A 26,237-nucleotide genomic window follows, 5' to 3' on the forward strand; every position below is an offset into this window, starting at 1 on the left:
TGAAGCTATCGGGTAACTTACAACAGTATGAAGCTATCAGGTAACTTACCACAGTATGAAGCTATCAGGTAACTTACAACAGTATGAAGCTATCAGGTAACTTACCACAGTATGAAGCTATCAGGTAACTTACAACAGTATGAAGCTATCAGGTAACTTACTACAGTATGAAGCTGTCAGGTAACTTACTACAGTATGAAGCTATCAGGTAACTTACTACAGTATGAAGCTATCAGGTATGAAGCTATCATGTAACTTACAACAGTATGAAGCTATCAGGTAACTTACTACAATATGAAGCTATCAGGTAACTTACAGCAGTATGAAGCTATCAGGTATGAAGATATCAGGTAACTTACTACAGTATGAAGCTATCAGGTAACTTACAACAGTATGAAGCTATCAGGTAACTTACTACAGTATGAAGCTATCAGGTAACTTACAACAGTATGAAGCTATCAGGTAACTTACAACAGTATGAAGCTATCAGGTAACTTACAACAGTATGAAGCTATCAGGTAACTTACTACAGTATGAAGCTATCAGGTAACTTACTACAGTATGAAGCTGTCAGGTAACTTACTACAATATGAAGCTATCAGGTAACTTACTGCAGTATGAAGCTATCAGGTATGAAGATATCAGGTAACTTACTACAGTATGAAGCTATCAGGTAACTTACTACAGTATGAAGCTATCAGGTATGAAGATATCAGGTAACTTACTACAGTATGAAGCTATCAGGTAACTTACTACAGTATGAAGCTAGCATGTAACTTACAACAGTATATCTAAAACAAGAAGGGAATGAAGACATTAAATCACAAAGAATGCGTCCCAAACGGCACCCTCTTAGCTTTATAGTGCACTACAACTGACCAGAGCCCAAAGTTAGGGCACTATATAGGAAATGGGTGCCATTTGGGACACAACCTGGCTATCAAAGATACTACTAACCCTGTCCTGTAGACATTGGTTGATGTTCAAATCAATATGATTACTCTTTAAATTCACTTTGTGGAATATGGCCAATAACAAAATTATACGCACCCATATTTCTGTAAACCGAAATGATTGAAACATACAATGCCTTCGGAAAGTGTTCAGACCCCTTGACTTTTTCCACATTTTGTTACGTTACAGCCTTATTCTAAAATGTATTCAATAGTTTTTTCCCCCTCATCAATCTACACACAACACGCCATAATGACAAAGCAAAACTGCTTTTTGTTTTTTTTGCTAATTTATAAAAAATAAAAAAATGAAATATCACATTTACAAAAGTATTCAGACCTTTTACACACTACTTTGTTGAAGCACCTTTGGCAGCGATTACAGCATCAAGTCTTCTTGGCACACCTGTATTTGGGGAGTTTCTCCCATTGTTCTCTGCAGAGCCTCTCAAGCTCTGTCAGGTTGGATGGGGTGCGTTGCTGTACAGCTATTTTCCGGTCTCTCCAGAGATGTTTGATCGGGTTCAAGTCCAGGCTCTGGCTGGGCCACTCAAGGACATTCATAGACTTGTCCCGAAGTCACTCCTGCATTGTCTTGGCTCTGTGCTTAGGGTTGTTGTCCTGTTGGAAGGTGAACCTTCGCCCCCAGTCTAAGGTCCTGAGCGCTCTGGAGTAGGTTTTCATCAAAGCTCTCCCTGTACTTTGCTCCGTTCATCTTTCCCTCGATCCTGACTAGCCTCCCAGTCCCTGCTGCTGAAAAACATCCCCACAGCATGATGCTGCCACCACCATGCTTCACCGTAGGGATGGTACCAAGTTTCCTCCAGACGTGATGCTTGGCATTAAGGCCAACAAATTTAATCTTGGTTTCATCAGACCAGAGAATCTTGTTTCTCATGGTCGGAGTCCTTTAGGTGCCTTTTGGCAAACTCCAAGCGGGCTGTCATGTGCCTTTTACTGAGGAGTGACTTCCGTCTGGCCAGTCTACCATAAAGGCCTGATTGGTGGAGTGCTGCAGAGATGGATGTCCTTCTGGAAGGTTCTCCCATCTCCACAGAGGAACTCTGGCACTCTGTCAGATTGACCATCGGGTTTTTTTAATAAAAAAATTATTTCACCTTTATTTAACCAGGTAGGCTAGTTGAGAACAAGTTCTCATTTACAACTGTGACCTGGCCAAGAATAAAGCAAAGCAGTTCGACACATACAACAACACAGAGTTACACATGGAATAAACAAACATACAGTCAATAATACAGTAAAAAACATATTTATACAGTGTGTGCAAATGAGGTAAGATAAGGGAGGTAAGGCAATAAATAGGCCATGGTGGCGAAGTAATTACAACATACCAATTAAACACTGGAGTGATTGATGTGCAGAAGATGAATGTGCAAGTAGAGATACTGGGGTGCAAAGAAGCAAAATAAATAAATTAATACAGTATGGGGATGAGGTAGTTGGATGGGCTATATTACAGATGGGCTATGTACAGGTGCAGTGATCTGTGAGCTGCTCTGACAGCTGGTGCTTAAAGCTAGGGAGGGAGATATTAGTCTCCAGCTTCAGTGATTTTTGCAGTTCGTTCCAGTCATTGGCAGCAGAGAACTGGAAGGAAAGGCGGCCAAAGCAGGAATTGGCTTTGGGGGTGACTAGTGAGATATACCTGCTGGAGCGCGTGCTACGGGTGGGTGCTGCTATGGTGACCTGTGAGCTGAGATAAGGCGAGGCTTTACCTAGCAGAGACTTGTAGATGACCTGGAGCCAGTGGGTTTGGCAATGAGTATGAAGCGAGGGCCAACCAACGAGAGCGTACAGGTCGCAATGGTGGGTAGTATATGGGGCTTTGGTAACATAACAGAGGGCACTGTGATAGACTGCATCCAATTTGTTGAGTAGAGTGTTGGAGGCTATTTTGTAAATGACATCGCCAAAGTCGAGGATCGGTAGGATGGTCAGTTTTACGAGGGTATGTTTGGCAGCATGAGTGAAGGATGCTTTGTTGCGAAATGGGAAGCCGATTCTAGATATAATTTTGGATTGGAGATGCTTAATGTGAGTCTGGAAGGAGAGTTTACAGTCTAACCAGACACCTATGTATTTGTAGTTGTCCACATATTCTAAGTCAGGACCGTCCAGAGTAGTGATGCTGGACGGGCGGGCAGGTGCGGGCAGCAATCGGTTGAAGAGCATGCATTTAGTTTTACTTGTATTTAAGAGCAGTTGGAGGCCACGGAAGGAGAGTTGCATGTGTAATACCCTTGTTTGAACCAGGTATTGAGTTTATTTGTTATAATTAATTGGTTATATATTTAAAAGATGATTGAATTGCTCCTAAACTGTAATGTTGTTAATGCATTATGCTTTTGAATAAATATTTATTTAATGTATAAGTGAATAGTTTGTTTTACTTTGAAGTGTAAGTTTTGACCAATAAGGTCGCTTGTTAAGTTGTGGCCAATGGGAGTTGACCTGATTAACGGGAGGCCTGGGGAAAAAAAGAGAGGGAAAAAGACGTTGATGAGAGGATGGACGTTTTTACCTTAGAACGGTTGGTAAAGAAATTATAAAAGAAGATGACAGAACTAGAACAAAACCCATACCTACTAGGATATGAAGGGAAATACATGTTTTATTTTATAAAAGAGTTGTTATAATTTTGTTAAAACTTAGTAAAGACTGAAGTTACCGTCTCGTCGTGGAGGTATTTGCCAGCATTGAGGTTAGCCTAGCATCATGTGACACCGGGAGATAATTGCTTGGGAAGCTTAACGAGTTCGTGTTCCCATGGGATATCGGTTACGGCTAAGGAGTACTGTCTGCATGGGTAGCTGTGCTTGCCTTGGACTTTGTGAGGAAACCTGCATGGAACTGCCATACTTCGCTGAGGGAATATCTACCAAGCAGTGAGTAACCACAACGTGAGGTGCTTCTGGATATTTTTGGGTGTCACACGCGCGCCAACGGTTTATTTAAGCAAACTTGAAATAATTTGGACACGGGTTGTGCACGACTCATTGGTGATTCTTTATTTCTTTTGATGTTGTGTCTGAAAATGTATTTGTGTTTAAAAATGTTTTAATACACATATGGAACGTTATGTATATTGCCTTGGTGGAGTCATTGATTGTTTCAATTTAATTTAATGCATGGGATGGTCTATCCTGAATCAATAACAGAAACCTATAATCATTTAATCTGAAGTTAATACCCTATTGTCATAACCCTAGATAGTTTACAATAGGAATTATTATTGGAGATGTCCTTCTCACCTAACATCCCATGCTGCTGAGATACTCTGCATAAGTTAATATTGTGAGAGTCATATTCGAGCCTGGTGAGAGGGTTACACATGGCATTGAAGCTCGTCTGGAGGTTAGTTAACACAGTGTCCAAAGAAGGGCCAGAAGTATACAGAATGGTGTCGTCTGTGTAGAGGTGGATCAGAGAATCACCAGCAGCAAGAGCAACATCATTGATGTATACAGAGAAGAGAGTCGGCCCGAGAATTGAACCCTGTGGCACCTCCGTAGAGACTGCCCGAGGTTGAGACAACAGGCCCTCTGACACACTGAACTCTATCAGAGAAGTAGTTGGTGAACCAGGCGAGGCAGTCATTTGAGAAACCAAGGCTGTTTAGTCTGCCGATAAGAATGTGGTGATTGACAGAGTCGAAAGCCGTGGCCAGGTCGATGAATACGGCTGCACAGTAATGTCTCTTATCGATGGCGATTATGGTGCACCCATGACCAGCTCTGAAACCAGATTGCATAGGTACGGTGGGCACGGTGGGATTCGAAATGGTCGGTGATCTGTTTGTTAACTTGGCTTTCGAAGACCTTAGAAAGGAAGGGTAGGATAGATATAGGTCTGTAGCAGTTTGGGTCTAGAGTGTCTCCCCCTTTGAAGAGGGGGATGACCGCGGCAGCTTTCCAATCTTTGGGAATCTCAGACGATATGAAAGAGAGGTTGAACAGGCTAGTAATAGGGGTTGCAACAATTTCGGCAGATAATTTTAGAAAGAGAGGGTCCAGATTGTCTAGCCCGGCTGATTTGTAGGGGTCCAGATTTTGCAGCTCTTTCAGAACATCAACTATCTGGATTTGGGTGAAGGAGAAATGGGGAAGGCTTGGGAGAGTTGCTGTGGGGGGTGCCGGGCAATTGACCGGGGTAGGTGTAGCCAGGTGGAAAGCATGGCCAGCCGTAGAAAAATGCTTATTGAAATTCTCAATTATAGTGGATTTATCGGTGGTAACACTGTTTTCTAGCCTCAGTGCAGTGGGCAGCTGGGAGGAGGTGCTCTTATTCTCCATGGACTTTACAGTGTCCCAGAACTTTTTTTGAGTTTGTGCTACAGGATGCAAATTTCTGTTTGAAAAAGCTAGCCTTAGCTTTCCTAACTGCCTGAGCTCAATTTCGAGTCTCATAGCAAAGGGTTTGAATACTTACGTAAATAAGGTATTACTGTTTTTTAGCGGTTAAAAATGTCTAAAAACCTGTTTTCACTTTGTCATTATGTGGTATTGTGTGTAGATTGATGAAGATTTAAAAGAAAAATCAATTTCAGAATAAGGCTGTAATGTAACAAAATGTATGAAAAGTCAAGGGGTCTGATTACTTCAGGAATGCACTACATACAGTATATGTGTAATCCTTTACTGCACACATTGTGGTTTTTCATTGAAACAAATATTCCATCCTATTTTTTGGGGGAAGATTTAGGCGTTCTGTGCCATAAGGGTACTTACTATAACACCATGGAAAAGCTGATAGTGAAAGCGTTTCCCTAAACTAGTATTTCACTGCCTCTCAAACCTGATTCTGAGGTCCATTCTTCCTCGCTGGGACTGTCCTCACAATCAGAGGGTATGATCTTAACTGCTCAATTAGGTTGCTTTGGCTCATAGAATGTCCCTGGGTCCATTGTCTGGGAATCTACATGTCTATCATTCAGCATTGTATTGCCCTTTAAAGTAGCCTAACTGCACATCGTTGCCATGAGGCAACAAAAAGAAACTACATTTCATCACATAAAACATGTCCTCAAATATATGGGGGGTGGGGGTTCTGATGACTGAGGGTAACGATGAGCAGTAGAGGGTTGTATTCTAACTAGGTAGGTAGGTACTATCAATTAATATAACTCACACATGCATAATTCACTTTATAGGTCAATATAGAGGACAAATCTCATGGTTTAGTAAATTCAAACCTTTCCAGGTCAACCATCTGCTAGCTACAGTATCCACTCACTGTGTTCTGGAGAGAGACTGGCCTCCCAGGCAGTGGGCCACTAACTGTGTTCTGGAGAGAGTCTGGCCTCCCAGGCAGTGGGCCACTCACTGTGTTCTGGAGAGAGTCTGGCCTCCCAGGCAGTGGGCCACTCACTGTGTTCTGGAGAGAGTCTGGCCTCCCAGGCAGTGGGCCACTCACTGTGTTCTGGAGAGAGTCTGGCCTCCCAGGCAGTGGGCCACTCACTGTGTTCTGGAGAGAGTCTGGCCTCCCAGGCAGTGGGCCACACACTGTGTTCTGGAGAGAGACTGGCCTCCCAGGCAGTGGGCCACTCACTGTGTTCTGGAGAGAGTCTGGCCTCCCAGGCAGTGGGCCACTAACTGTGTTCTGGAGAGAGTCTGGCCTCCCAGGCAGTGGGCCACTCACTGTGTTCTGGAGAGAGTCTGGCCTCCCAGGCAGTGGGCCACTCACTGTGTTCTGGAGAGAGTCTGGCCTCCCAGGCAGTGGGCCACTCACTGTGTTCTGGAGAGAGTCTGGCCTCCCAGGCAGTGGGCCACTCACTGTGTTCTGGAGAGAGTCTGGCCTCCCAGGCAGTGTGCCACACACTGTGTTCTGGAGAGAGACTGGCCTCCCAGGCAGTGGGCCACTCACTGTGTTCTGGAGAGAGTCTGGCCTCCCAGGCAGTGGGCCACTAACTGTGTTCTGGAGAGAGACTGGCCTCCCAGGCAGTGGGCCACTAACTGTGTTCTGGAGAGAGACTGGCCTCCCAAGCAGTGGGCCACTAACTGTGTTCACTAACTGTGGCCACTAACTGTGTTCTGGAGAGAGACTGGCCTCCCAGGCAGTGGGCCACTAACTGTATTCTGGAGAGAGTCTGGCCTCCCAGGCAGTGGGCCACTCACTGTGTTCTGGAGAGAGACTGGCCTCCCAGGCAGTGGGCCACTAACTGTGTTCTGGAGAGAGACTGGCCTCGCAGACAGTGGGTCAAACACAGAGACAACAAGGTTCCTTCCATAGAAATAGAATCATAAAACATGTATATACAAGGTAAACAAATCCTTTCCATTAATGTGGATAGATAGATTAAACCAAACAACACTAACAACGTTACAAACATATAAAACTATGTTCCCTACCTCCCGTACAGCACTCCAGCTCCTTCAACGACTAACATTTGACCTTCCCTCGATGGAGAGTTTGACCTGCTGAGTTATAAAAGAGGGTTTTGGCAGAGTCAAAGGGGGTTCCTCGTCCGCCCGCTCTGTCTGATCTCTCTCTGGAGCAGACCACCTCCTCTTACGACCCCAGGGTTTTTCTTTGTCTGCCTCACCCACTTCTGTCTTGAGGGGCGGAGGGGGCATGTGGCTATTCTGTTCTCTCTCTCGCATTTCTCCATTGTCTCTCCCTATTATCTCTACATTTTCTCTGTCTCTCATCTCTCCATTGCCTGAGACAGCCTGCAGGTTCGAGGTACTCCTGGGTCCAACTCCAGTTCCGTAGACCCCTGGTCCAGATCCGGGTCTCAGTCCAGATTCTGTCACCTGGTCCACACAGCAGGGAACGCACCTGTCCTCCTTATTCAACCTGTCTGTTTTGCCCACCTGCACCAGGAAGACACTGTTGCTGCCTGCAGCATTCAAACTGTTCCTAAAGTCCTTGTCCATACTCTGACCGTCGCTCTGACCGTCGCTCTGACCGTCGCTCTGACCGTCGCTCTGACCGTCGCTCTGACCGTCTCTCTGACCGTCGCTCTGACCGTCGCTCTGACCGTCGCTCTGACCGTCGCTCTGACCGTCGCTCTGACCGTCGCTCTGACCGTCGCTCTGACCGTTGCTCTGACTATTTATTGGACTGTTGATTTGATCAATACTCTGACCATTACTCTGGCTATTCCCCTGACTGTTCCCCTGGCGGTTAGACCCCTGTGTGATGTCCCCAGTGTTGTGGCTGTGCCTCAGCTTGACCTCGTGACCCTGGCTGCTGTGGTTCCTCCCAGATACAGAGCCGCCGCCACCCCTCAGGCTCCTGAGGGTCAGGGAGACACACACGTCCCCAACACACAGCTTGGCACAGCTCAGCTCCAACAGCTGAGTGGTCCGGTCAGGGCAGCAGGACGACCAGCCCTGGCCGAACACAAAGAACGGGTACTCTAACAGCACCTCCACACACACCTGCAGAGGAATACAACACACAAAGGATACACAATAAACTGTTATTGGCATAAATATTGACATTAGGATGGGGTTATGGTAACATGGTCTCAGATCTGTTCTCAGATCTGTTTGTACTCTTTTCAACACCATTGCGGTATGAGTGACAAGGCGTTGGCAGGATAGTACAAACAGACTGGCACTGAGTCTCGGGGAAAGGAGACAACAACAAGCTTTGCTAGCTTACCTGTGCTTTGTGTTCCCCGACACCGAACTGTATGATGACAGCGTTGGGTGTCTGGCCTGTGTCGATGCGTTCCACAGTGCTGGAGTCAATCTTCAGCTCACTGCTGATCTCAGCACTCTGGATAAAGTCCTCCGTCTTCAGGTCCTCCACTCGCTTCAGCTCCCCATCCGCCAGCTGGATGATGGAGCCACGCATGAAGAACGGTGGGAGCGTGGTTGGAGAGGAGGAGGGAGAGGGGGAGGCCTGGACAGGGGCCGGAGCTAGGGCTGGAGAGGAGGAGAGGGAAGAGGAGAGGGAAGAGGAGAGAGACGGGGAGGCCTGGACAGGGGCGGGAGCTAGAGCTGGAGAGGAGGAGAGGGAAGAGGAGAGAGAGGGGGAGGCCTGGACAGGGGCCGGAGCTAGGGCTGGAGAGGAGGAGAGGGAAGAGGAGAGAGAGGGGGAGGCCTGGACAGGGGCCGGAGCTAGGGCTGGAGAGGAGGAGAGGGAAGAGGAGAGAGAGGGGGAGGCCTGGACAGGGGCGGGAGCTAGGGCTGGAGAGGAGGAAAGGGAAGAGGAGACAGAGGGGGAGGCCTGGACAGGGGCGGGAGCTAGGGCTGGGGCAGGGGAGGGGGACGCGGTGAGGTAGGTGTGGCGGGGGAGGGATACGGTCGCTGGAGCCAGCTGAGAGACGGTGGTGCTGGCGGTGGTGCTGGCTGTCCTGGCGGTCACCGAGCAGGCAGCCTCAAGGTCCGTAGTGGTGGTAACGTCACCGACTCCGTTAACGGGTATCAGGAGAGACTGGAGGGACTGGCCGTCCGGGATGACCAGGTGCTGCGGCAGGGTGGCGTAGCTGACGCCATGCTGGTTACCTGTCCTGGCGATGTAGCCAATGATTGGTGCCTGGGTGGTGGAGTACAGGCTGTGTACATGCTGGTCAGAGTGGTGGGTGGTCTGGATAACCGTGTGAGGGGCAGAAGAGACCTTCAGAGCCTCGGAGGAATTGAGTGAGGTGAAAGAGGAGGTTCTAGAGACAGGTTTCCCTAGACAGATACCTCCTCCCTCACTGTGTATTAGTGATGGGTGGACCTGGACCTTGTCCTGCTCAGCACCTCTGGTAGGGTGGGGGTGGGGGTGGGGCTGGGCATTTGCTACCAGCACCAGGGAGGTTTGTAGTCCTGTGGAATCCTGGGTAGTGTAGTCTGCGGGAATGAGGATGTGTCGAGCTTCATATCCATGGTGAACCTGCTGATTGTTCTGGTTAGAGTAGGAGGTTCCTTTGATGCCAGCACAGCTCTGTTTACCGAAACTCCTCTCCAGCTCTCCATTCAGCTGCACCACCTTCAAATCGAATCAATCTTTATTTGTCAAGCTCTCCTCGCAAACAGTTCAACATCTAAAAATGTATTGAATAAAAAAACAATATAAATACCTTGGTGTGTCCGCCCTCAGCTTTGTTGACCCCTAACCCATCCGCATACTGGACCAGCACCTGGGAGGGGGCGAGGGTGAGGGTGTGGGGGAGGAGGCCCACCCCAGGGTGGGTGTGGAGCTGGAGAGGCTGGAGGTGGACCTGGGTAGGGGAGGGGACGCTCAGAGGGCTGCTGCTGTCCAGCTGGATGTACTGGTGGGTACTGGTGAAGTGGGTGGAGGTCGGCAGGGAGACGGTAGACCCTCCAACGGACACAGCCAGGTCAGACGGCAGCCCTATCTGGAGCTGGTTCTGATGGTCACAAACCTTAACATAACATAGTGCTTCATTAATCGCCCCAAAGGGGATATTTGTTCGCACCAAGCAATACATAAAAACATAAATAATTATATAATAATAAAAATAATAATAATAATAATTACACAATAAATACCAGAGTTGGGGAAGCTACTCTGAAAGTATAGTTTATCAAGCTAACAATTACTTCACTCTGGAAGAAGTTAAGATATACTTTCTGAAGGCTAGCTGTAGTGTAGTTTACTGAACCTTAAAGTCACCTTGAAAAAGTAGTTGACTACTTAATGATGCATTATCATATTGAAATCTGAAATGTCATAGTCTACAAATTGCAAAAACAGATCACAATTTAGTCTATTAAACACAAAAATGATCTTTTAAGTGAGAATTGGGCAGATCTGACACAAACAAATAAAATAAGGAAATTGTCTACCCATATTCTCTTTTCTTTTTTGCAAAAAAAACATTGTGTGAAGTTCCAGTAGTTAGCTACGCCGCTACGTGGCAAAACAGTCATTAACTACTGAAAACACATCAAAAAATGTAATTTAGTTCAACTACCAGCAAGATACTGCAAAATGTAGTTAACTTACTAGTTGAACTCCATGTAGTTCACTACTCCGCAACGTTGATATACGGTGCCTTCGGAAAGTATTCAGACCCCTTGACTTAAATAAAATAAAAATCTGAAATCTGAACACAATACCCCATAATGACAAAGCAAAAACAGGTTTTTATACATTTTTGTAAATGTATAAAAATAAATGTAATAAACACCTTATTTACATAAGTATTCAGACCCTTTGCCATGAAACTCAAAATTGAGCTCAGGTGCAACCTGTTTCCATTGATCATCCTTGAGATGTTTCTACAACTTTATTGGAGTCCACCTGTGGTAAATTCAATTGATTGGACATGATTTGGAAAAGCATACACCTGTCTATATAAGGTCCCACAGCTGACAGTGCATCCATGAGGTCAAAGGAATTGTCAGATCTGGGGAAGGGTACCAAAAAATGTCTGCAGCATTGAAGGTCCCCAAGGGCACAGTTGCCTCCATCATTCTTAAATGGAAGAAGTTTGGAACCACCAAGACTCTTCCTAGAGCTGGCTGCCCGCCAAACTGAGCAATCGGGGGAGAAGGGCCTAGGTCAGGGAGGTGACCAAGATCCCGATGGTCACTCTGACAGAGCGCCAGAGTTCCTCTGTGGAGATGGGAGAAGCTTCCAGAAGGATATCCATCTCTGCAGCACTCCACCAATCAGGCCTTTATGGTAGAGTGGCCAGACGGAAGCCACACCTCAATAAAAGGCACACGACAGCCCGCTTGGAGTTTGCCAAAAGGCACCTAAAGGACTCTCAAACCATGAGAAACAAGATTCTCTGGTCTGATGAAACCAAGATTGAACTGTTTGACCTGAATGCCAAATGTCACGTCTGCCGGAGACCTGGCACCATCCCTACGGTGAAGCATGGTGGTGGCAGATGTTTTTCAGCAGCTGGGACTGGAAGACTAGTCAGGATCGAGGGAAAGATGAATGGAGCAAAGTGCAGAGAGTTCTTTGATGAAAACCTGCTCCAGATAGCTCAGGACCTCAGACCTGATCGAACATCTCTGGAGAGACCTGAAAATAGCTGTGCAGCAATGCTCCAATCCAACCTGACAGAGCTTGAGAGGCTCTGCAGAGAAGAATGGGAGAAACTCCCCAAATACAGATGTACCAAGCATGTAGCGTCATACCCAAGAAGACTTGAGGTTGTATTTGCTGCCAAAGGTGCTTCAACAAAGTAGTGAGTAAAGGGTCTGAATACTTGTGTAAATTTGATATTTCTGTTTTTTATTTTTAATAAATTTGCTAAAATTTCAACAAAACAGTTTTTGCTTTGTCATTATGGGGTATTGTGTGTAGATTGATGAGGGGAAAAAACAATTTAATACATTTTAGAATAAGACTATAACGTAACAAAATGTGGAAAAAGTCAAGGGGTCTGAATACTTTCTGAATGCATACACAATAGACACACACCTTGGTGGCCTGGGAGATGAGGGCGGCGGTGTAGCAGTGGCCATCCAGATGGTGGCGCTGTTGCCCTGTGGAGGTGGCTACACTGGTGGCAGGGGACTGGATGATCTGAGAGGAGATGTAGCCAGTGTACGGCCCCGAGCTAATGAACTGGAGGTTAGGGGCCAGCTGGGCGTACTGGATTGTCCCGCCCTGTTGGCTGAGCCCCACCCCAGTGGGGTAGACAGTGGAGAGAGAGGACAGGGGGATCGTAGACAGAGAGGTAGCAGAAGGGGAGGGGGATGAAGAGGAGGACGATGAGACATGAAACCTGGGGCTGGGAGTTTCTGTGGATCTGCAGCGTTCGCTGGCTACATTAGCCAGCCAAGCCAGGTTCTCTGTGTGTAAGGTAGTGTCTGCTGAGGCTGCAGCTGCTGCTGGTACCACCACAGGCCTCTGCTCCAGAGCCAGGATCTCAGCTGCTGCTGTTACCACCACAGGCTTCTGCTCCAGGGCTAGGATCTCACGCTTCTTTGGAGGTAGACAGCCATGCCTCCTCTCCTGGTTGGATTTCATGGTTGGTTTTAACGCTTTGTTTGTCTCTCAAGTAGGTTTTGTGAACCTACTGTTTCTCTCTCTCTTTGTCCCTATCTCTGTTTCTCTCTCAATTTCAATTCAATTTAAGGGCTTTATTGGCATGGGAAACATCTCTCTCTCTGTCAGTGTTGTCGTGGGCTCTATCAGGTCTCTTTCAGGTCTTCACTGTGTGACTGTGTGTCCTGGACTCAGTAGTCTAGAGAGGGCAGAGGGACGTCTGCCAGGCGACAGAGAGGATGGCTCCATGGACTTCATGAGGAATCATCTCTGACTAACCACCGGCCTCCACAACGTCCGCCAGCTCTAAATCTGGAGACAGAGGAAGACACACAATTGTTATGTTCTAGCATGTAGAAACAACAGAGAAGAATGATGTATGTACATTTCCAACATGCTTACTCTCTGTGCATGACACACGTCAAAGGATATATGCAATCATCACATTCCATATTTTAATATGCGCCCCTTTAGGCATGACATGTGGGTGAGTAGAGAGTGAGAAAGAGGGGTGGACATGTAACGGGCTTGGCTTGAAGCGCTGAACATCATGGCATGAGTTTAGGCTATTTCTAGCATCAGAACTTTACTTAAATACAGAATATTTTCCGGAACAAAAAATATCATTATTAACCGATTCTCACGATTTGAAAATAACGGTTCTGTTCCGGAACACTAGAGATCTCTTTAGTTGCTGGTTCTATTTCCATTACTTGAATATTTGTTGTTTTTCACAGTTTTTGGTTCTGTTTCCTGAACCGGTTCCAACCCCTGCTTCAAAGACTGTGAGTGGAAAAAGGTAGGTGTGAAAAGCAAGCCAGACACCAGATCCAATGACATCCTGGTTGTTGTTGTTCTGTGTGTGTATTTATATCTATTTTTTTAACCCCTTTTTCTCCCCAATTTCCTGGTCCCCAATTGGCAGTTACAGTCTTGTCCCATCGCTGCAACTCCCATACGGACTCGGGAGAGGCAAAGGTTGAGAGCCGTGCGTCCTCCAAAACACAACCCAACCAAGCCGCACTGCTTCTTGAGACAATGCCCACTTCGGAGGAAACACCGTACACCTGGCGACCGTGTCAGCGTGCAATGCGCCCAGCCCGCCACAGGAGTCGCTAGTGCGCGATGGGACAAGGACATCCCTGCCGGCCAAACCTTCCCCTAAACCGGACGACGCTGGGCCAATTGTGCGCCACCCCATGAGTCTCCCGGTAACGGCCGGCTGCGGCAGAGCCTGGACTCGAACCCAGAATCTCTAGTGGCACAGCTAGCGATGCAGTACCTTAGACCACTGCGCCACTCGGGAGGCCTGTGTGTGTGTGTATTTATGTGCGTGCGTGCGTGTGCGTGTGTGTGTGTCCATCCATTTCACCCAAGTCACACCCCATTGAAAGGATAATTTGACAATCACATCATGATGTTCTATGAAGTCACGTTGTATTGTGTATATTACCCCCTGCCTCACGTCATCACCAGTGGCGGTTCTAGACCATTTCAACTGGGGGGGCCAAGCTGGGGCCAGTTGTACTGTTAGAGGGGCCAGTTACATTAGATGTTATTGTTGTCATATCATTTTGCATGTGGTACGATATTGTTGTGTTCCGCCTAAAGCCGTCCCTCTAGAAAATGTGTGGGTTAAATTAGTGTTCCGCGTTGCCACTGTCTAATAACGGATGTAAAAAAAAAAAGAACGATAGCAAAAATTCGTTATGTAAAAAGTATTTCATACTCCACATTTAGGGGGGCCACAGGGGGTCCAAAATTGTTGTCACAGGGGCACTGGCTTTCCCTCAGAACCACTAGTGGTCATCACATCATCTACACATTCAACAATAAACATACAGGCAACTGGACTGAAGACCTCAGTGAACCTCCATGTGTGCCTGATAAAGCCTGCTAGATGTACCATTCTATATCTATAACAGAACAGCCTGATAAAGCCTGCTAGATGTACCATTCTATATCTATAACAGAACAGCCGGAGTGACGGACTCCATCCTAGCTGGAGGGGTGCTCTCATCTTATCTACGAACATAGACAGGGCTCTAACTCCTCTAGCTCCACAATGAAATAGGGTGCAGGCCAGGCAGCAGGCTGTTAGCCAGCCTGCCAGCTTAGTGGAGTCTGCCACTAGCACAGTCAGTGTAGTCAGCTCAGCTTCCCCCATTGAGACCGTGTCTGTGCCTCGATCTAGGTTGGGCAAAATTAAAAATGGCGGTGTTCGCTTTAGCAATCTCACTAGTATAAAGACCTCCTCCATTCCTGCCATTATTGAAAGAGATTGTGATACCTCACATCTCAAAATTGGGTTACTTAATGTTAGATCCCTCACTTCCAAGGCAGTTATAGTCAATGAACTAATCACTGATAATAATCTTGATGTGATTGGCCTGACTGAAACATGGCTTAAGCCTGATGAATTTACTGTGTTAAATGAGGCCTCACCCCCAGGTTACATTAGTGACCATACCCCCCGTGCATCCGGCAAAGGCGGAGGTGTTGCTAACATTTACGATAGCAAATTTCAATTTACAAAAAAAAAACAACAATGACGTTTTCGTCTTTTGAGCTTCTAGTCATGAAATCTATGCAGCCTACTCACTCACTTTTTATAGCTACTGTTTATAGGCCTCCTGGGCCATATGCAGTGTTCCTCACTGAGTTCCCTGAATTCCTATCGGATCTTGTAGTCATAGCAGATAATATTCTAATTTTTGGTGACTTTAACATTCACATGGAAAAGTCCACAGACCCACTCCAAAAGGCTTTCGGAGCCATCATCGACTCAGTGGGTTTTGTCCAACATGTCTCTGGACCTACTCACTGCCACAGTCATACTCTGGACCTAGTTTTGTCCCATGGAATAAATGTTGTGGATCTAAATGTTTTTCCTCATAATCCTGGACTATCGGACCACCATTTTATTACGTTTGCAATTGCAACAAATAATCTGCTCAGACCCCAACCAAGGAGCATTAAAAGTCGTGCTATAAATTCTCAGACAACCCAAAGATTCCTTGATGCCCTTCCAGACTGCCTCTGCCTACCCAAGGACGTCAGAGGACAAAAATCAGTTAACCACCTAACCGAGGAACTCAATTTAACCTTGCGCAATACCCTAGATGCAGTTGCACCCCTAAAAACTAAAAACATCTGTCATAAGAAACTAGCTCCCTGGTATACAGAAAATACACGAGCTCTGAAGCAAGCTTCCAGAAAATTGGAACGGAAATGGCGCCACACCAAACTGGAAGTCTTCCGACTAGCTTGGAAAGACAGTACCGTGCAGTATCGAAGAGCCCTTACTGCTGCTCGATCATCCTATTTTTCCAACTTAATTGAGGAAAATAAGAACAATCCGAAATTTCTTTTTGATACTGTCGCAAAGCTAACTAAAAAGCAGCCTTCGCAAATGGAGGATGGCTTTCACTTCAGCAGTAATAAATTTATGAACTTCTTTGAGGAAAAGATCATGATCATTAGAAAGCAAATTACAGACTCCTCTTTAAATCTGGGTATTCCTCCAAAGCTCCATTGTCCTGAGTCTGCACAACTCTGCCAGGACCTAGGATCAAGGGAGATACTAAAGTGTTTTAGTACTATATCTCTTGACGCAATGATGAAAATAATCATGGCCTCCAAACCCTCAAGCTGCATACTGGACCCTATTCCAACTAAACTACTGAAAGAGCTGCTTCCTGTGCTTGGCCCTCCTATGTTGAACATAATAAACGGCTCTCTATCCACCGGATGTGTACCAAGCTCACTAAAAGTGGCAGTAATAAAGCCTCTCTTGAAAAAGCCGAATCTTGATCCAGAAATTATAAAAACTATCGGCCTATATCGAATCTTCCATTCCTCTCCAAAATTTTAGAAAAAGCTGTTGCACAGCAACTGACTGCCTTCCTGAAGACAAACAATGTATACGAAACGCTTCAGTCTGGTTTTAGACCCCATCATAGCACTGAGACTGCACTTGTGAAGGTGGTAAATGACCTTTTAATGACGTCAGACCGAGGCTCTGCATCTGTCCTCGTGCTCCTAGATCTTAGTGCCGCTTTTGATACCATCGATCACCACATTCTTTTGGAGAGATTGGAAACCCAAATTGGTCTACATGGACAAGTTCTGGCCTGGTTTAGATCTTATCTGTCGGAAAGATATCAGTTTGTCTCTGTGAATGGTTTGTCCTCTGACAAATCAATTGTAAATTTCGGTGTTCCTCAAGGTTCCGTTTTAGGACCACTATTGTTTTCACTATATATTTTACCTCTTGGGGATGTCATTCGAAAACATAATGTTAAATTTCACTGCTATGCAGACGACACACAGCTGTACATTTCAATGAAACATGGTGAAGCCCCAAAATTGCCCTCGCTAGAAGCCTGTGTTTCAGACATAAAGAAGTGGATGGCTGCAAACTTTCTACTTTTAAACTCGGACAAAACAGAGATGCTTGTTCTAGGTCCCAAGAAACAAAGAGATCTTCTGTTGAATCTGACAATTAATCTGGATGGTTGTACAGTCGTCTCAAATAAAACTGTGAAGGACCTCGGCGTTACTCTGGACCCTGATCTCTCTTTTGAAGAACATATCAAGACTGTTTCAAGGACAGCTTTTTTCCATCTACGTAACATTGCAAAAATCAGAAATTTTCTGTCCAAAAATGACGCAGAAAAATTAATCCATGCTTTTGTTACTTCTAGGCTGGACTACTGCAATGCTCTACTTTCCGGCTACCCGGATAAAGCACTAAATAAACTTCAGTTAGTGCTAAATACGGCTGCTAGAATCCTGACTAGAACCAAAAAATTTGATCATATTACTCCAGTGTTAGCCTCCCTACACTGGCTTCCTGTTAAGGCAAGGGCTGATTTCAAGGTTTTACTGCTAACCTACAAAGCATTACATGGGCTTGCTCCTACCTATCTTTCCGATTTGGTCCTGCCGTACATACCTACACGTACGCTACGGTCACAAGACGCAGGCCTCCTAATTGTCCCTAGAATTTCTAAGCAAACGGCTGGAGGTAGGGCTTTCTCCTATAGAGCTCCATTTTTATGGAATGGTCTGCCTACCAATGTGAGAGACGCAGACTCAGTCTCAACCTTTAAGTCTTTACTGAAGACTTATCTCTTCAGTAGGTCCTATGATTAAGTATAGTCTGGCCCAGGAGTGTGAAGGTGAACGGAAAGGCTGGAGCAACGAACCGCCCTTGCTGTCTCTGCCTTGCCGGTTCCCCTCTTTCCACTGGGATTCTCTGCCTCTAACCCTTTTACAGAGGCTGAGTCACTGGCCTACTGGTGTTCTTCCATGCCGTCCATGGGAGGGGTGCGTCACTTGAGTGGGTTGAGTCACTGACGTGGTCTTCCTGTCTGGGTTGGCGCCCCCCCTTGGGTTGTGCCATGGCGGAGATCGTTGTGGGCTATACTCGGCCTTGTCTTAGGACGGTAAGTTGGTGGTTGGAGACATCCCTCTAGTGGTGTGGGGGCTGTGCTTTGGCAAAGTGGGTGGGGTTATATCCTGCCTGTTTGGCCCTGTCCGGGGTATCATCGGATGGGGCCACAGTGTCTTCTGATCCCTCCTGTCTCAGCCTCCAGTATTTATGCTGCAGTAGTTTATGTGTCGGGGGCTAGGGTCAGTCTGTTACATCTGGAGTATTTCTCTTGTCTTATCCGGTGTCCTGTGTGTATTTAAATATGCTCTCTCTAATTCTCTCTTTCTCTCTTTCTGTCTTTCTCTCGGAGGACCTGAGCCCTAGGACCATGCCTCAGGACTACCTGGTATGATGACTCCTTGCTGTCCCCAGTCCACCTGGCCGTGCTGCTGCTCCAGTTTCAACTGTTCTGCCTGCGGCTATGGAACCCTGACCTGTTCACCGGACGTGCTTGTTGCACCCTCGACAACTACTATGATTATTATTATTTGACCATGCTGGTCATTTATGAACATTTTAACATTTTAACATTTTGACCATGTTCTGTTTTAATATCCACCCTGCACAGCCAGAAGAGGACTGGCCACCCCTCATAGCCTGGTTCCTCTCTAGGTTTCTTCCTAGGTTTTTGGCCTTTCTAGGGAGTTTTTCCTAGGGAGTTTTTCCTAGCCACCGTGCTTCTTTCACATGCTTTGCTTGCTGTTTGGGGTTTTAGGCTGGGTTTCTGTACAGCACTTTGAGAATATCAGCTGATGTACGAAGGGCTATATAAAAATAAATTTGAATTTGATTTGAACAGCCTGATAAAGCCTGCTAGATGTACCATTCTATATCTATAACAGAACAGCCTGATAAAGCCTGCTAGATGTACCATTCTATATCTATAACAGAACAGCCTGATAAAGCCTGCTAGATGTACCATTCTATATCTATAACAGAACAGCCTGATAAAGCCTGCTAGATGTACCATTCTATATCTATAACAGAACAGCCTGATAAAGCCTGCTAGATGTACCATTCTATATCTATAACAGAACAGCCTGATAAAGCCTGCTAGATGTACCATTCTATATCTATAACAGAACAGCCTGATAAAGCCTGCTAGATGTACCATTCTATATCTATAACAGAACAGCCTGATAAAGCCTGCTAGATGTACCATTCTATATCTATAACAGAACAGCCTGATAAAGCCTGCTAGATGTACCATTCTATATCTATAACAGAACAGCCTGATAAAGCCTGCTAGATGTACCAGAGGTAACAAATGAGAGGTGCACCTGAGAGGGAAGAGAGGAGAGAGGCAGGAAGAAAGGGAGAAAGAGAGGAGATAAACAGAGAGGCAGACAGACAGAAAGCATGATGGCAGGCAGGGAGGGAGAGATGCAGCGAAAAACATGGAGTGACAGAGAAAGAGGGAGGGGAAGAAAGAGAGAAAAACAAAGCGAGAGGGAGGGAGAGAGGAAAAACAGAAAGTGGCAGAGGATGGGAGAAAGAGAGAAGGGAGGGAGAGAGAGAGGGAGGGAGAGAGAGAGCTGCTTTTCCTGACCCACATTAAGCGGTGGCTGTAGCATCAGAGCACCATATAGCCTCCACTTCACACAGACATAGTCGATTAGCTCCACACAGACACACACGCTACGACACTGCTACAGCACAACCCCATCACCATGACAATCCCATGATAACACCACGAGGACAACACCACAACAACCCGAGCCTTGACAATGAACACTGCGGTAACACAAAAACAATCTATGAGGCATGGTTACAGGACAGTCACAACACGGAGACACCATGCCCCACTTTCCACTGGAGTAAATACAGTCATCTGTTTACAGTCCAACACTCTCACAGCACACCGGGAGACACATGGCAACACAGTGTCGGGCAACACACGCACACGCACTGCCCGACAACGCTAAAGACAACCAGTGGATCCCAGCCCCCTTGGACAACTCTCCTGTGCTCAGCTATATGGAGAGTCTCTCCTCACATGCCCCAGAGGCAGCAGACACGTCCTGAATGGGAACAAGCATTGTTCCATTCACTACAACTCAACTCAACTCACTACCAATGACTGGCTACTTTTGACCAGGATCCACAGTGCACTATACAGACGTACTATCTTAATTTGACCAGTTTTTCACAGAAGGAAAATAATTCTGCGGCAACAGAAAATCAGAATTTTTATGTGGATTATAATTAATGGACATTTTTGTAGGGGTTGATACATTGTTGAAGTTGAAATTACAAACTTTAGAAGCCTTTATTGAATACACTACAAACGTGCATTTCCTACACATTTGCGACCACAGAGTGATCAAATTAAGATAGAATACACTATATATACAAAAGTATGTGGACACGCCTTTAAATTAGTGGATTCGGCTATTTCAGCCACACCCGTTTCTGACAGGTGTATAAAATCAACCACACAGCCATGCAATCCCCATAGACAAACATTGGCAATAGAATGGCCTTACTGAGGTGCTCAGTGACTTTCAACGTGGCACCGTCATAGGATGCCACCTTTCCAACAAGTCAGTTTGTCAGCCGCACACAAGCCTAAGATAACCATGAGCAATGCCAAGCATCGGCTGGAGTGGTGTAAAGCTTGCTGCCATTGGTTTCTGGAACAGTGGAAACGCGTTCTCTGGAGTGATGAATCACACTTCACCATCTGGTAGTCCGACGGACAAATCTGGGTTTGGTGGATGCCAGGACAGCATTACCTGCTCCAATGCATAGTGCCAACTGTAAAGTTTGGTGGAGGAGAAATCATGGTCTGGGGCTGTTTTTCATGGTTCGGGCTAGGACCCGATCGCTACAACATACAATGACATTCTAGACGATTCTGTGCTTCCAACTTTGTGGCAACAATTTGGGGAAGGCCCTTTCCTGTTTCAGCATGACAATGCACCTGTGCACAAAGCGAGGTCTGTACAGAAATGGTTTGTCGTGGTCGGTGTGGAAGATCTTGACTGGCCTGCACAAAGACCTGACCTGTACCCTACCGATCACCTTTGGGATGAATTGGAAAGCCGACTGCGAGCCAGGCCTAATCGTCCAACATCAGTGCCCGACCTCACTAATGCTCTTGTGGCTGAATGGAAGCAAGTCCCTGCAGCAATGTTCCAACATCTAGTGGAAAGCCTTCCCAGAAGAGTGGAGGCTGTCATGGCAGTGAAGGGGGGGACCAACTCCATATGAATGCCCATGATTTTGGAATGAGATGTTCGAAGAGCAGGTGTCCACATAATTTTGGTCATGTAGTGTATCTGTATGATGGCATTTGGGACTCAGGCACTCACTGGCATGGATAGCAAGCAGCACAGAAACCAAGGAGGAAACCTTCTCCATTTCCCACAGTTATTATTACAACCTTGAGAACAACAAACACACGGCCATTAAGAAACACAAATGAGAGCACTTCATGTATTAAACTTTGGACACTGTGTTAACTAACCTCCAGACGAGCTTCAATGCCATACAACTCTCCTTCCGTGGCCTCCAACTGCTCTTAAACGCAGGTAAAACTAAATGCATGCTATTCAACCGATCACTGCCCACACCTGCTCGCCCGTCCAGCATCACTACTCTGGACGGTTCTGACTTAGAATACGTGGACAACTACAAATACATAGGTGTCTGGTTAGACTGTAAACTGTCCTTCCAGACTCACATTAAGCATCTCCAATCCAAAATTAAATCTAGAATCGGCTTCCTATATCGCAACAAAGCATCCTTCACTCATGCTGCCAAACACACCCTCGTAAAACTGACCATCCTACCGATCCTCGACTTCGGTGATGTCATCTATAAAATAGCCTCCAACACTCTACTCAACAAACTGGATGCAGTCTATCACAGTGCCATCCGTTTTGTCACCAAAGCCCCATACACTACCCACCATTGCGACCTGTACGCTCTCGTTGGTTGGCCCTCGCTTCATACTCGTCGCCAAACCCACTGGCTACAATCTATAAGTCTCTGCTAGGTAAAGCCCGGCCTTATCTCAGCTCACTGGTCACCTGTCACGCTTGTCGTTGGAAATGGAGGACCAAAACGCAGCAGGTATGTGTATACTCATCTTCTTTATTATAAGGAAAGAAGGCAAACCCAAAATAAACACGTATACAAAAAGAAACACACCGACAATAAACAGTCCTGTAAGGCTTGACGCTATACACGGAACAATCACCCACAAATAACAAACAAACACACCCTCATATATGGGACTCTCAATCAAAGGCAGATAGACAACACCTGCCTTCAACTGAGAGTCCCAAACCCAATTAACCAAACATAGAAACAGACATACTAGACAAAATCATAGAATACCTGAAAACCAAACAGTGCCCAAAAACCCCGGAATACTTAAACCAAATGCCCCTTCAACAAAACACACCACCCCGAACCACATAAAACGAATACCCTCTGCCACGTCCTGACCAAACTACAATACCAATTAACCTTATACTGGTCAGGACGTGACATCACCATAGCAGCACCCACTCGTAGCATGTGCCCCAGCAGGTATATCTCACTGGTCACCCCCAAAGCCAATTCCTCCTTTGGCCGCCTTTCCTTCCAGTTCTCTGCTGCCAATGACTGGAACAAACTGCAAAAATCTCTGAAGCTGGAGACTCATATCTCCCTCACTAGCTTTAAGCACCAGCTGTCAGAGCAGCTCACAGATCACTGCAGCTGTACATAGCCCATCTGTAAACAGCCCATCTATCTACCTCATCCCCATACTGTATTTATTTATTTATCTTGCTCCTTTGCACCCCAGTATCTCTACTTGCACATTCATCTTCTGCACATCTACCATTCCAGTGTTTAATTGCTATATTGTAATTACTTCGCCACCATGGCCTATTTATTGCCGTATCTTACCTCATTTGCACTCACTGTATATAGACTTTTTGTTTTCTTTTTTCTACTGTATTATTTACTGTATGTTTTGTTTATTCCATGTGTAACTCTGTGTTGTTGTATGTGTCGAATTGCTATGCTTTATCTTGGCCAGGTCGCAGTTGCAAATGAGAACTTGTTCTCAACTAGCCTACCTAGTTAAATAAAGGTGAAATAAAAAAATTCAAATAAAATTGAAAAAAACCCACAGTCCACAAATACAGGAAGCTCTTTGGGCCCTTTGGCTAGGCAGACCTGGAGAGGGACTGGTTGCATCCCGTATGGCACACTATTCCCTATATAGTGCACTTGGCCTTATGGGCCATGGTCACATTATGTACATTATTCCCAGAAATGAGCTTTGACGACCAAATAACCAAGAAATAACCAAACATTGACGATGAAACAACATGTTGCCCTGCTGTGTTTCTGTGACCTGACTCTGTTGTCACAGAGACTACACTACATATGACTCACTGAATGACTGGCTGGCTGGCCGGCTGACTGTCTGAACGACTGGCTGGCTGAATGACTGAATTAATTAATTAATGAATGACTGACTAACTGGCTGGCTGACTGAATGAATTAATGACTGGCTGGCTGACTGAATGGCTGGCTGGCTGGCTAGCTGTCTGACTGACTAACTGGCTGGCTGACTGGTTGGCTGGCTGGCTGGCTGGCTGACTGACTGACTGACTGACTGACTGGCTGACCATCAGACTGATTGACTCACTGACTGACTGACTGACTAAATGAATGAATGAATGAATTAACTGACTGACTGACTGACTCACTGACTGACTGACTGACTGGCTGGCTGACTGAAGGACTGGCTGGCTGACTGACTTACTGGCTGGCTGACTGGCCGACTAACTGACTGATTGAATGATGAATAACTGACTGACTGACTAAATGAAATAATAAATTAATTAATTGACTGACTGAAGGACTGGCTGGCTGGCTGGCTGGCTGGCTGGCTGACTGACTGGCTGGCTGGCTGGCTGACTGGCCGACTAACTGACTGAATGAATGAATGAATAACTGACTGACTGACTGACTAAATGAAATAATTAATTAATTAATTGACTGACTGAATGACTGGCTGGCTGGCTGACTGACTTACTGAATGACTGGCTGGCTGGCTGGCCGACTAACTAACTGATTGAATGACTGACTGACTGAATTAATTAATTAATTAATGACTGGCTGGCTTGCTGGCTGACTAACTCACTGACTGAATGACTGACTGGCTGACCATCAGACTGATTGACTCACTGACTGACTGACTGACTGACTGACTGACTGACTGACTGACTGGGTGACTAAGACTGACTGGCTGACTGAATGATTGGCTGAATGATTGGCTGACTGGCTGAATGACTGACTGATTGGCTGAATGACTGACTGGTTGACAATGACTAACTGACTGTCTACACTCTCCATCAGATATTATCTTTCCCCACAAATCTCCTATAAATGTACCAAACACAAGGTTAACCATCTGTGATATTATCTTTCCTCCACAAATCTCCTATAAATGTACCAAACACAAGGTTAACCATCTGTGATATTATCTTTCCTCCACAAATCTCCTATAAATGTACCAAACACAAGGTTAACCATCTGTGTGTGTCTATTGGGCTACTAGCTTTAATACTCCAAATAAACCCTTCCATTCCCTGACTGACTCTCCCTTTAAAAGGCGGACCAGGAGTGTGAAGGAGACTCTAATGCTGTGTTCGTAACCAAGTGGGAGGTGGGAATTTACCAGTTGGATGCATTCACATACTTTAAACAAGTTAAGAAACGCAGATTGGCTAATGGCCAACAAGCTGCGTAAACCATGAACTAAAAGTACAGCTATCATGCTTATAAACAAATTATAGTGTTCAAAAAAACATGAACAGATTGATTTCTATTTTAAAAAGTTTTGTTGTTACAGTTAAATACCCAAAATGCTGTTATGAAGGTCATTTCCTTGGTAGGTGACGTCAGAGGTCAGCATGTGGGTGAAGTGGCAGCTCAGGATGATAGATGAGTTTTGCACTAGTAATTACCAGTTGGAGGGCTGTTCAACTGGATTTTTCCCTGTCGCATGTGGTATATTCCCATTTAGTTATGAACGCAGTATTAGAGAGAGAGAGAGAGCGAGCTGTGGCTAGCTGGCTGCTTGTCTTCTTTTCACAATGACTCCAGCGTCCTGCATCGCTCATCTCCTCACTAAGCTAGATCACACAATGTCAGACTACAGACAGACAGACGCAGACAGATGGAGACAGAGAGACAGAGACAAACAGAGAGGCAGGGATTCCCTTGTAAACAAGCAAACACCTCTCTCTACAAACCTGTATGACTTGCTCTTTTGTAAATCTATTTATTGTAATGTGATCCAAAGCCAACCAGATGCAGTGTATGTTCTGTAGCCTCTAGGGGCATTACTGGATTAGGAAATGACAGTGATGATGAACGCATGAGTGGAGAGGAACAGGGTCCAAAATACTATGCCACAAATCAAGCACAAAACAAGAAGAAACACTGCCTTTGCCGAGGGAGAGGGGAAAAGCTTACCAGGCTGTACACAGCCACAGCTGGCAGAGCATTGTCAGGCTTCCTCTTGCCTGTGTAGCTTCTACACTACGTATTCCTATAGGGAAATCCTTTTTCTCTACGTCTCCTTTGTGCAGGTCTATTTTTCAGAGCCAGTCATTTTTCTGCTCCAGCCCTGTTTTCCTCCAGGCTCCAGGCAGGGTCCGTCCGGGAGAGAGGGTGAACATGTACACCCAGCCGTAAGGCTCTGTGATGAGCCAGCGATAGAGGAAGTCCCCCTGGTTGAAGAATCACATGAAGTCCTGCGTGCAAAGCTGCTCCAACGTGTGTTATGCAAGGCAGTCAGACCTCTCTCTCTGTCTCTCCCTTTCTCTCTCTCTGTCTCTCCCTTTCCCCCTTTCTCTCTCTCCATCTCTCTCTCTCATTCGCTCTCTCTCTCTATCTCCCAC

The 26,237-nt window shown here is 46.0% G+C and overlaps 1 protein-coding gene across 1 annotated transcript; it reads right to left on the reverse strand.

The window, feature by feature from the left end:
- Positions 1 to 5,411: 5,411 nt before the first annotated feature.
- On the reverse strand, positions 5,412 to 26,219 carry LOC106597954 (ataxin-1). The gene is made up of 5 exons (XM_045696891.1): positions 25,810 to 26,219; positions 12,315 to 13,196; positions 9,991 to 10,296; positions 8,583 to 9,899; positions 5,412 to 8,356 (listed from the first exon to the last, which is right to left on the reverse strand). Exons 2-5 carry the CDS (start codon positions 12,864 to 12,866, stop codon positions 7,346 to 7,348), a joined length of 3,186 nt encoding a protein of 1,061 aa, XP_045552847.1. The 5' UTR covers positions 12,867 to 13,196; positions 25,810 to 26,219; the 3' UTR covers positions 5,412 to 7,345.
- Positions 26,220 to 26,237: the final 18 nt, after the last annotated feature.

Source organism: Salmo salar, chromosome ssa02 (assembly GCF_905237065.1).
Source record: "Salmo salar chromosome ssa02, Ssal_v3.1, whole genome shotgun sequence".
In the NCBI taxonomy this organism is placed as follows: Eukaryota; Metazoa; Chordata; class Actinopteri; order Salmoniformes; family Salmonidae; genus Salmo; species Salmo salar.

Bases quoted from the DNA above. Each gene is read 5' to 3' on its own strand.
- LOC106597954 (XM_045696891.1), bottom strand. From the start codon at position 12,866: ATGAAATCCAACCAGGAGAGGAGGCATGGCTGTCTACCTCCAAAGAAG. The intron at 10,297-12,314 runs GTGTGTGTCTAT...TGTTATGTTAAG, and splicing joins TCATCTCCCAGGCCACCAAG to GTTTGTGACCATCAGAACCA. The intron at 9,900-9,990 runs GTATTTATATTG...TTCGATTTGAAG, and splicing joins CTGAGGGCGGACACACCAAG to GTGGTGCAGCTGAATGGAGA.